Below are 11,073 nucleotides of genomic sequence, written 5' to 3' on the forward strand. Positions count from 1 at the left end.
TAAGGACGAATAAACCGTAGGCCCCGTCTCCTGCAGGGTTAGGGGTAGGATAAGTTAATTTCCCACGCACGAGATTACTGTGTGGCGGATGTCCTCCCCTAGGTGGGATGGGTGGGTGTTGGTCCTGAAAAGCCCCTATGGGGGAGTGATCAATTAACCCATGTCTATGTACACAGCCATATAATAAAAGCACTTGTTACAAAATCTAGAATTACTGAATCCTTTTAATTACAAACCGAATAATCTTCCCTGAAATTTATAAATATATTTTTCTAGCGTCAACTACCGCCACTGCAAGACGGGGGTGAAGAACATTCCACATGCAAACTGACTTCGAACACAAGGGAAAACTTGGGATACCTGTGCGAGTCCGTTTCCAAGTCTGCGAGTGAAACGCCTGGGAGAAATCTGTCTTTGGTCAAAGTTCATGCGAATAACATGGCGGAATCGGTAGCTGAGTTGGCGCGAGTGTTGGAGACATATAGAGGCAGGGAGAAACTAATGCGACTCCTTCAATATTCGAGCTATTTGGCGAGTGGAGGGCTGCAGAAATTTTCTTACGAGTCTATTGCGGGAAAATTTCGGATCTGGGCGGAAGCAATAAGTGAATGTCGGACTTTCCTTCGTTTGTTCGATGATGCTGCAATGTTGTCTTACGCACGCGATTATGGAACTGGAAAAGAGGTGGGACACAACCGTTAAACATGAAAATTTATAAGGAAATTTTGTTTTCAAGTTAAAAATATCTTCAACTAAACAACCTAGTACACCAACGAAGTACCCTAGTACGCGGAATTAATCTGAACCAATATCACAGCTTCTAGCGTTTTAAGTACAGCGTTCTAGCCAACGGAAGGTTTGATCGGTAGGGTGGATTGTTACTCTTTATTTCATCCACGTGTTGAGATTTTAGGTGGAAATATTAATTTGATTTGTGTCTTCCATGTACGAAGTGAAGAAGCGACGACAGCAATGAATTTAGAAACTTAAAGTGCACCTAAACCCAAAAATTTTTTTTCGCTTAACGAAATAAGCGTATTTTTTGGAGTATTTCTGTGCAAACATTTTTTTATTTGCTCAAATCCTCAATTGTCTGTGCCCAGTCAAAATACGGAAAATCGGCCGCCATCTTGCCCCACGGCCGAGTTTAAAGAGGAATGGCTCTAGCGGGTAATGTGACGTCAAATCGAGAACACGAAAGTCTGCATTTCACACATTTTCGCTTGTTTGGGAAGGTTGTAGTCGGTTTTGTCCGAAAATATGCCGACTAAGTCTGTCGTAGGAGGATGTAGCAACGTCCGAAATTTGCAAGAGGCTATCACGCTTCATACATTCCTCATACAACACACCTGGTCGGCATATTTCGGACAATATGGACCAAAACCTTCCCAAACAAGTGAAAATGTGTGAAAAGCAGACTTTTTTGTTCTCGATTTGACGTCACATTATCCGCTAGAGCCATTCCTCTTTAAACTCGGTCGTGGGGCAAGATGGCGGCCGATTTTCCGTATTTTGACTAGGCACAGAAAATTTAAGATTTAAGCAAATTAAAAAATTTTTGCACAGAAATACTCCAAAAAATAAGCTTATTTTGTTAAGCAAAAAAAAATTTTTGGGTTTAGGTGCACTTTAAGCTAATTGAACATGTGTTTGGGACATCATGTGTCAGGCCCTCAAAAAAGCAGCCACAAGATTTATCCTCAAGCAGTTTCTTCACAACCTTGATTTGAACCATATAGTTTAAAAACCTGACCCAGCTGTCTCCCCAAGATGTTGCATTTCCTATCCACTTTCCTTTGTTGAAGTGAGTCAGCCAGCTGGGCAGAAAAAAAAAAAGAACAAAAAGAAAAAGCAGAAGAAAAAGAAGATGAGGAAGAAGCAAAACAAGTATTGATTGAGAAAACCAGAGTTAAAAAAGACTGGGTGTGCACTCTTGGCCACTAGGCGGTCTTCACTCACATCAGTATATGTGTTCTCCATATTGTTCTCTACTAATAATAATAATAATAATAATTATTTTATTAATTTCTATTGTGCAATTATCTTGAAATATAAATTTTCAATATGAATTATCAATATAAATTTTCATTCGCTCTGACGAAGGGCTAACACTCGAAACGTCAGCTTTTGTAATCATTACGGTGGCCAATTTACCATTTCAACTTTGATATATCCAAATTATTAAATTTTCAATTGTGCATTATAATATGATCTTAATACAAATTTATAAAAATGTAAATGTAAATTTAAATATATAAATACAAGTAGAAAATATAAGATATATATATATATATATAATATGTGGTAGTCGGAAAAAACAACTACATATGCATCTCTACAGACCTGTTTCCTGTTTTATATATATATTTATATATATATATATTTTGTATAATTTCAGAGCTGAGCAAAGAGTTTCCAGCAATCTGATTGGTCGAGCGGTTCCTTATATGACGCTATATAAACCGCTCCATGCGGTTTATACAAAATGTTTAAATAAAATGTTAATAAAAGTTACTAAAATGTTATGATTTTAGAAATTTCTCTGTTGTTCAGCTCTGAAATTATAATAAAACAATTATTCGCCTCAGGTTCAGTGAATATTGTCGAATAATCCCCTCGACTTCGTCTCAGAGATTATTTGACAATATTCACCTCGCCTTCGGCGAATAATTGTTATATATATATATATATAGAAAGTTTAAAAAATTACGAGGATGGACAACTTCTGACATAAAAAATATAAAAAATTTTAATAAAAAACGTTTCGATCAGAGACCTTCTTCAGTTATTTACAACTTTTGAATTAAAAGAAGAGCATTAAATAGGATCAAAGTGCTAATGATTACGTAATTACAGATAACGACTAATGAACTGGTGCTAATAAAAAGATAACAAAAAACCTAATTACAAAGAAAGCAATGGACAAAATACAAGAAACAAACCCTAAAAACTAAGAGATAAGAATACTAAATATGTTAATATGAGTGGAGTAACCAATTGCAAAGAAGCAATGCGGCGAGCATTAAAAAAGGGAAGGCCCACTTTTTACTACAACTGTAAACCATAACAAAATCCCAAAACAAGGCCTTTGGAGCCCAAAAGGGCAAATTAGCAACAAAATCCCTGGAGGGGCCCTTAAATGATACTAATCATAATAAGATCCCTTGGCAGGGCCTCTGAGTCCAATCCACACCTAAAGGGCTGACAAAATCCAAGAAAAAGGGCCTTTGAATGATCAATTAGTAGTGCCTAATATAATATGGAAAATTAATTATAGCAAATTCTATTTTTCGAATGAAATTCCTTTCTTTTATTCAAACCATGGGGTGCCAAAGAGAACAACTGAGCACTCCAATAAGCCTCTTTTGTGATTAAAAACCTATCGATCTCTGCAGAGCCACTAGGGGCCTGTACCTGATCAATGCATTGGAACGAAAAATCGTCCAGGGTGTGTGGGGTTTTGTTGAAGTGTATCGCTACTTCACAAGTTGTTTTGTTTGTGAGCATAGTAGATTTGTGATTTCGAAATCTCACTTTAAAGTCGGTGGTAGTAGATCCCACGTATTGCAGGTGACATTTCTTACAGGAAGCCAAATAAATCACATTTTTAGAGTCACAGGAAAGTCTAGAGTGAATGGTGTAATTTTTGATATATATATATATATAAAGAGCATCACATCTAACACTGTAAAAAGGCTAGTCTAAAAAGATAAGTCTTGGTTGCTGTCTTGAATTTATTAATTGAATTTAGGTCCCTGATATCACCAGGAAACTCGTTCCATAATGTGGGGGCGGCCATGAAGAATGACCGGTCTCCGAGAGTCTCGCGAGACTTCAATGCAGGATAGTTTAACATCAAGGAGTTATTGAACGCAAGCAATATATACTTGATCGCTATACATTTCCTAAGATTCTGACAAGGAGAATTTTCTTATCAATCATTTTCATTATTCTTATAACCTTCATGTGTAATTCAGGAGTAATAGAGTAAGGAGAAATTACATGTTAGTCAGTCTAAGGGGTTAAAAGGTTGACCGTTCTTATGCAGCTTGTCACACAGTTATCTGGAATTTTTTATTAGTTTTCCAAAAAATGTAGGCCACTCAAGAAATGGGATACAAAAGATTAAATGAGTTTGGCCTAACTTCCTTGAGGAGTGATCTTTATCTATCTTGGGATGTCATAGGTGCCATACATATAGTACCGGTAATTTGAAGGTTGGTGTTTTACTTCCTTGCAGGAAAGGGATAAAGTTGTACGTTGGACAAATCTTGTGGACATATTCTGTGGTTTGACATTTTACCCTTTGGAGCATGTTGCCTGGGCAAGGGATAAGAAACTGCTGGCTGGCAAATCTGACAAACTATGGGACTTGTCTCTGTACACTTGGATAGGATCACTTATAGCATGTATTATAAGAGATTTGTGGCTTCTTAAAAAGCTTTACCACCTAGGAAAGGGCAAGTCAATATCCAGGTAGGTTATGTTTTAAAAAATAAATTATTTGGGAGGGTGACACTATAACTGGTGACCCAATAAGGTTTGCTTTTGAAAACTACTATTTACCATTTGAACTCAATGAGCTCAATAACTGAGATGATTATTGTTAACCAATGTAGATATATAATCAGAAAATTCCTGTGATAAATGAATAAATTGTTCCTCATTGATTGCGATGCATGTAAAGAGAACTTCAATTTCACTTCAATATTTCTCATTGCTAACTGTAATGAACTTCAAACACTTACATAATTGTAAATAAAGAAAAAGAACTGTGTTCAAACTACATTTTTTCTCTTCAGGACACAATTAGTAAATGACAGCAGTGGTGATATTCAAATATCATCATCCAGGCAAAATCAGATAAAATATCTGCAAAGAAGACTCATTGTCTCAGTGATTGGATTCACTTCTGATTTAGGAATGGCCATCCACTGGGCTCCACCTGGTTTCCTATGGGCAGGCAAAATGTCAATTGGAACTGTTGGCCTTCTTGGCACGATATCATCTTTCGCTGAACTGTATAAGTACTTTAAACCAGCTGCTGCATTACCTGATGAAGCTCTTGGAAGCATTTGATGTTATGGAACTGTGTTATTTTGTTTTCTAGTCACCAACTTAGTATATTGATGGAAGTAGCATTCATTGTACTGTGTATTTAAATACTTCATGCATTTTTACATCAAAAGTAAGCATAATTATAGCTAAACTACAACTTGTCATTTCAAAACCAAAATTGAATATTGAATCAGTAAATTCTAAATTATTGCTTCCAATTTCTGATTTTAAATTCTTGGTCCCCCTCTCACCATGCTATTTAGTAACTAGCTGGGGGTTAGGTCAAAGGAATGGGAAAAAGAGAGAGATATCATTGTATAACGTTCTTCAAAGTAATTTCAAAAAGCTGTTCAAGCAAAGGAATACAAGAATTAAAAACCACAGTACATCACATGATCTAGTCATATTTATAATTCATTCTCCATTGTGTTCTCTACAATCAGAGATTCTTTAGTTGATGACCTTACTGTGTGATTAATTAGTTCTTATTAACCGAGCGGGAGGTCTATATGGGAGGGTCTTGACCGAGGTCACCAGTACAGACTGAACGCAGCGAGGTCCGTACCAACAACCAAGGTCAAGTTTGTCCCATACAGACCGACCTAGCTTGGTTAATAAGATGTTTATTATCTGGCTGTGTCTTATATGCCAATTTTTTATATTCTTTGTGCCTTTTTTTTTAGACTGGTTTAGATGGGAAAATCTAGACCGCTTTTAATATTGATTTCAGCCAATAAAATTGGTGAATTTGGTAGTTCCCAGTCCTTGTGAGACACAGCCATGTAATAAAGGGTGATATTGTTTGGGGAATTAAGATGTTAGTCACTCTCAGGTGTAGGTCCAAAGGTTAAACTTGAAACAACCTTCCAGCCTTCTGTGATTATTTGTCCTCCCAGAACCTTTGTCTTTGGTATGCTCCTCAGACCCCCCCTAGGAGAAAAGAGGCCTCACTGCCCCCTTTTTGGCACAGCCCTACAACACCATCAGCAGCTGCTTATGGAGAAAGTTATTGAAACCTTTACAGAACACACTTGTTTAAATAATTGACTCCTATCTACCCAGTTCATCATGATTGTACTTTGTACTTCTCAATAAGAAGAAGAAAAAGAAAGCATATCCTTCAGTACTTGAGGTGTTTATTTTATTTGTGCCTTTATTGGCAAGCTGACCAAGGCTGCTTTCCACAGCTTATAGCCATTACAATTAAATTTCTTTGTGATACATTCTTCTTTTAAGTAGCCTCGTGTGCACTGTAATGTAGTTTGTGTACAGTATTAGATATCCCGCTGGTATACTTTAAACTCAAATTTGATTCCATTATCTTCATGAACACCACTTGGCACTTCTGGATCACTAAATATAACACAAAAATTAACAATTTAACTTGCCAACAATTGCACAGTATAAAATTCTCTCAGCTGCCAGTTTAAATGTAGGAATACCAGCAGTTGAGAACCATTCAGTAAAAGGTCATTTTAAACAGCCTGCAGAGCAAAAAGATTGCTACACTTAAGTTCACAAACATTTTGCTTCACTTTATTGAAATTTTTTTAGATAGACAGAGTGATTATTTTATTTTTCAGTCCTCTATTCACAACTATCACATATTCCTTTAAATATAGTATTCAAGAAGTGTGCCCTGCCTGTCACACACATTGGGTGGTCTGCCTGGGAACAGAGGCTGGTCATCCAGCCTAAGTCAGATGTTTCAAACATAGTAGAGAAAAGACCAAAATTACAATGCAATTGTTTTACATTTAGCACCTTATGACATTTTTACTGTTCTTTTTGAAAATTGAGGTCTATTTCTCCCAGGATCTATGATCTGAGTTTTCGGAAAATCAAAATTGCAATTCAGTACATCTCATGTGAAGTTGGGAAATTAGAACTAGGTTAAGAGTTTTTTCCTCAAAAAATGAGGAGCTTTTTTCACATACCTTGTCTCCTTAAATACAGTTTTGTCAAAGGCTGGGAAATGCACATCACAGTCAAAATCTTTCATCACATGGGTGATGTACAAGCGGTAAGCACCAGGATGCTGCAGTGCTTCCTTATGAATGAATGATAATAAGAAGATTAATAATAATAATTATCATAATACATCTTCTTTACTGGAGTTCACTAGATCCACACAATTCAATGTTATATTCATCCAGGCCCTGTTTGATAAAACCTAACTACCTTGTTACCCACACCAACGCAGCACCACAGTTTCTTTAGAAACTTACCCCTTTATTAGAAGAACATGATTCCTCTGCAATAACTTACAGCATAATGAAAGGCAGGAAATAAGGTGGAAACCTATCATCATTTATGATCCAATTAGTTTATTTATTTAGCTTTGCCAACCGGCAGGGACACCGCAACAGCTTGCACCAATTACTGCAGGCCCAGTAAACCCACCCATCCCACCCCAGGGGAGGACATCCATCACACAGTGATCTCGTGCATGGGAAATTAACGTCTCCTACCCCCAACCCTGCAGGAGACGGGACCTCCATTTATTCATCCCTATCCGAGAAGACTAGAATATCAAACCGTTTTTTGATGTTATAGAAAGGTAGCAAATTCTTCTCAATTATTTTAAGACCTTGAGTGTTGGTCTGGCCGGGGCTCAAATCCTCGACCTCCCGCACAACAGTCCAGCACACTATCCATTGGGCTAACTGGGTGGTGGTTGATTCTAGTGTGTAGTGGCAAATACCCACCTTATAGACTGCTGCTCCCCCAATCACAAAAATTTTCTCCACTTTGTCTAAGTATGGTGCAGTTGACAACAGATCAAAAGCACCCTGAAGGCTGGAACATAGGCTGGCTCCTTTAGGAGCTTCACTGTATGTAGACAACAGAAATAAAAATATATATGGATTTATTAACTTTTCTTTTTGTTATTGGGACATGTCATGTGCCAGATCAAAGGCTTGTGACTAAAAATGACAGTTCTTTTAATGATCACAAGATGTTGTACCATTAATAAAAACAAATTGCTCTTAATTAAGAAACTGAGAAAATGGTCATGAGGCAGCTATATAGGGTGGGTTGGTGTGTTCAGTCATGATCTACTTAAAAATTTATTAGGCTGGCTTCAACCAAAATGAAATTGTGAATAACCTGGACCCAGTCCTCCCTTCTCCTTACTAAATTGTGAATAACCTGGACCCAGTCCTCTGTTCTCCTTACTAAATTGTGAATAACCTGGACCCAGTCCTCCCTTCTCCTTACTAAATTGTGAATAATCTGGACCCAGTCCACCCTTCTCCTTACTAAATTGTAAATAACCTGGACCCAGTCCTCCCTTATCCTTACTAAATTGTGAATAACCTGATCCAGTCCTCCCTTCTCCTTACTAAATTGTAAATAACCTGGACCCAGTCCTCCCTTCCCTTACTACTAATAATAAGAATTAAAAAAAAGAGCTTATATAGCGCATAAGTTATAAAAATATTCTAATGCGCTTCACATGTATAATAATATAATGAAATTGAAAGGAAGTTGAGGGATTAATTACTTCATTAAAAAGAATAAGTCAATCAAAGAATGCTCTAAATCCTGTTAATATTCTACTTGGATACTTATGACTTCTTCGAAAAAAACTACACTAAACTGTCAGTGCCAAGACAAGATATGCTTCACTGGATTCTAAATAAAACTAAAACTGACAAGAAACTGAATCTCTACCTCAAGTTTTTACTCAACATAATGTTAATTCTGTGAGGCAGAGGTCTGTACTTGGCTGGTATGGATTCCCATGTCTTCCGACCCATGATGACTGCATTTTGCTTCCCTACAAATGCAGAAAATCGTGCAATCAAATACACGGTGGTGATCATGCATAAGTTTTGCACTCTTACCACAATATGTGACTTGGTGTGGGGCTTGACATTAACGGTAGCCAACTAGCCACAGACTAGCTTTGGCTGGTGGTTTTTTATTTCCACTAATGAATTTGGCTAGTAAACAAACTGAAATTGTTGTAACATCTAAGCTGTCACTAGCCACTTGGCTAGTAAGTTGAAAAGTTAGTGTTGAGCCCTGTTGATGGACTAATCAAAATCTCTTGAAGAGCTCAACCTACCATCCGCAGACACTTCAGAAGTAAGATGGGAGAAAAACTTCATATCCTCTCTAAAAACAAATTCAAATAAAGTTCCACTCTGCTTAGTATGGCATTGCTGTTTATCAGTACACTTGTCTCTAATATCTCTAATCTATTACTGGCAGGGAACATGCTATAAAAGTAGAAAATAGGAAAGACATAAAAGCTCTTTCACAGTTATTTCTAAAATAAATAAAATTTATTTATTATGTAAACACCAATGAAATGCTGAGGAAGCTTTCATGCGAAAACATGATATCCTCACACTTGAGGACAAAATATTATCTTCACATGTGAAAAAATCACTGTTGCTATGTGAAATGATTCAGTGAAATTATTTAGTAATCCATTGGTGTTTACATAATAAATAGAGTATTTTATTACACGACTTGGGAAGTCAGAGGGCCAATAACTAAAATCAACCAATCAAAATGCTCTATTGCTGGTCAACATTCTCTCAGTATTGGAGTGGGCACTGTCCAAAAATGGTCGCGAATGATACCGCACTTGTGTCCCTTTGAACTTCAGTTGTATAATAAATCTCTTATTAACCAAGCTTGCTTGGGACCGTACTGGAAGAATATCGGCCCTCGGTCTTTGCACTCCCAAGTTCTGAAAGCTTATTCTTAAAACCAGGGACCATAAAAACCTTTGTTACCCATTCTTGAGAAACTGGAGTTATTTCAAGACCCATTCCACTGAAGTTTTCTTAATTCTCATTATGTATCCATCTATCTATCTAAAAATTTTAATAAAATTGTATGGGCTAAACTAAAAAAGACTGGTCCACATAAAAAATATCTAACATTGTTTATCCATTTATTTTAGATTAACCATAAAATCATTGAAGGTAATTTCATCTTGACATGTAAACTGCAATAGAAGCTATTGCAAAAAGAATAGCCTGAAATAATCTTACTGTGCTTTGTATCTTATTTGTGAAAAAAAAGAGAGAGAGTTATTCAAAGATAATCAAGTTCATTGCAGTCAAGAGGTTATATTTCAGCGGAAAGTGGAGGTGGATGTTGATAATCTAAGCTTCATTGTAAACTTAGGGTTCATCTTGAGTTTATCTCACACCAAATTCTTACATTCCAATTCTCTTTTCATTTTCACCCCAAAAAATAGAAATTATGATCCTCTGCATGGGTATTTGTTTCCTTTACCCTGTTTTCCATCTATTTTTTTTGGATAAAACGTTCCAGGAACCTGTGAAAACCGACGCCCGTCGTAAGACCACACCCTTGAAATGCCCTCATACTTGCCCCTCCCACACCCACTTGAGGCACTCGAAGGAATCACCAACCGTGGAAATATTACACCTTTCCAAAGGAACAAATTGAAAGTTAATCAGATCTCGAAGTATTATGAGTCCCAAACCCAACTCTAATACACCAAAACAGTTAAAGCTAAGCATATCCTAACAAAACAACAACAAGAAAAAAAAAGCAAAAAACAAAAAAACAAACAAAATGTTCGGAAGGTGAATTATATAGAATGGAAATGGCAATTGAACATGTTGAGGCAATCAGGGAAAACGTGACATTCGCAAAAAAACAGATCCTGATTTGAACAGCTTTCCCAGGTTACAATAACTGCCTCGAGATTTCATATAGCTTGTGTAAGTTCGGTTTTAAGATTATATTTACCACCAAAACAAATTTCAGAACTTCTAACAGTGTATCATCCTGATCATCGCATGCCATGCTAACATGATGCTTTTGCGACGCAACTGGGGTAGACAATGTCACCTGGCTTACTTCAGATGCCAAGGGAGTTTGTTATCTTTTCCAATTCCTCCACCTTCTGCCACAGCAACCACACAACAAAACTTTCGCAGAGTAGCCATGTTTGAAGATCGTCTGGGAAAGCTGAAGGAGTTCAATTGATTTTGGCGCGAAACGAAGCAAAACAAAGGT

The 11,073-nt window shown here is 36.9% G+C and overlaps 2 protein-coding genes across 3 annotated transcripts; one reads left to right on the forward strand and one right to left on the reverse strand.

Moving 5' to 3' along the window:
* Nucleotides 1-361: 361 nt before the first annotated feature.
* On the forward strand, nt 362-5,271 carry LOC111334611 (peroxisomal membrane protein 11C). The gene is made up of 3 exons (XM_022940402.2): nt 362-684; nt 4,241-4,476; nt 4,803-5,271. Exons 1-3 carry the CDS (start codon nt 439-441, stop codon nt 5,077-5,079), a joined length of 759 nt encoding a protein of 252 aa, XP_022796137.1. The 5' UTR covers nt 362-438; the 3' UTR covers nt 5,080-5,271.
* Nucleotides 5,272-6,177: 906 nt separating this feature from the next.
* On the reverse strand, nt 6,178-11,067 carry LOC111334612 (dihydrofolate reductase). Of its 2 annotated transcripts, none has more exons than XM_022940403.2 (6): nt 10,915-11,067; nt 9,134-9,183; nt 8,737-8,842; nt 7,767-7,890; nt 6,996-7,108; nt 6,178-6,411 (listed from the first exon to the last, which is right to left on the reverse strand). In XM_022940403.2, the coding sequence occupies exons 1-6, from the start codon at nt 11,001-11,003 to the stop codon at nt 6,333-6,335; spliced, it is 561 nt and encodes a 186-aa protein (XP_022796138.1). In that variant the 5' UTR covers nt 11,004-11,067; the 3' UTR covers nt 6,178-6,332. The 2 variants fall into 2 exon arrangements, with proteins under 2 accessions (XP_022796138.1, XP_088588574.1); XM_088732448.1 differs by lacking the exon at nt 10,915-11,067 and adding an exon at nt 10,804-10,822.
* Between the last annotated feature and the right edge of the window lie 6 nt (nt 11,068-11,073).

The sequence above is a fragment of the Stylophora pistillata genome, chromosome 1 (assembly GCF_964205215.1).
Source record: "Stylophora pistillata chromosome 1, jaStyPist1.2, whole genome shotgun sequence".
NCBI lineage: Eukaryota > Metazoa > Cnidaria > Anthozoa > Scleractinia > Pocilloporidae > Stylophora > Stylophora pistillata.

Excerpts from the sequence above, each read along its gene's own strand:
- LOC111334611 (XM_022940402.2), top strand. The coding sequence starts at position 439 with ATGGCGGAATCGGTAGCTGAGTTGGCGCGAGTGTTGGAGACATATAGA. Across the intron at positions 685-4,240 it reads ATTATGGAACTGGAAAAGAG|GAAAGGGATAAAGTTGTACG; the intron begins GTGGGACACAAC and ends ACTTCCTTGCAG. Across the intron at positions 4,477-4,802 it reads AAGGGCAAGTCAATATCCAG|GACACAATTAGTAAATGACA; the intron begins GTAGGTTATGTT and ends TTTTCTCTTCAG.
- LOC111334612 (XM_022940403.2), bottom strand. The coding sequence starts at position 11,003 with ATGGCTACTCTGCGAAAGTTTTGTTGTGTGGTTGCTGTGGCAGAAGGT. Across the intron at positions 8,843-9,133 it reads TTCTGAAGTGTCTGCGGATG|GGAAGCAAAATGCAGTCATC; the intron begins GTAGGTTGAGCT and ends CTGCATTTGTAG. Across the intron at positions 7,109-7,766 it reads GGGGAGCAGCAGTCTATAAG|GAAGCACTGCAGCATCCTGG; the intron begins GTGGGTATTTGC and ends TTCATTCATAAG.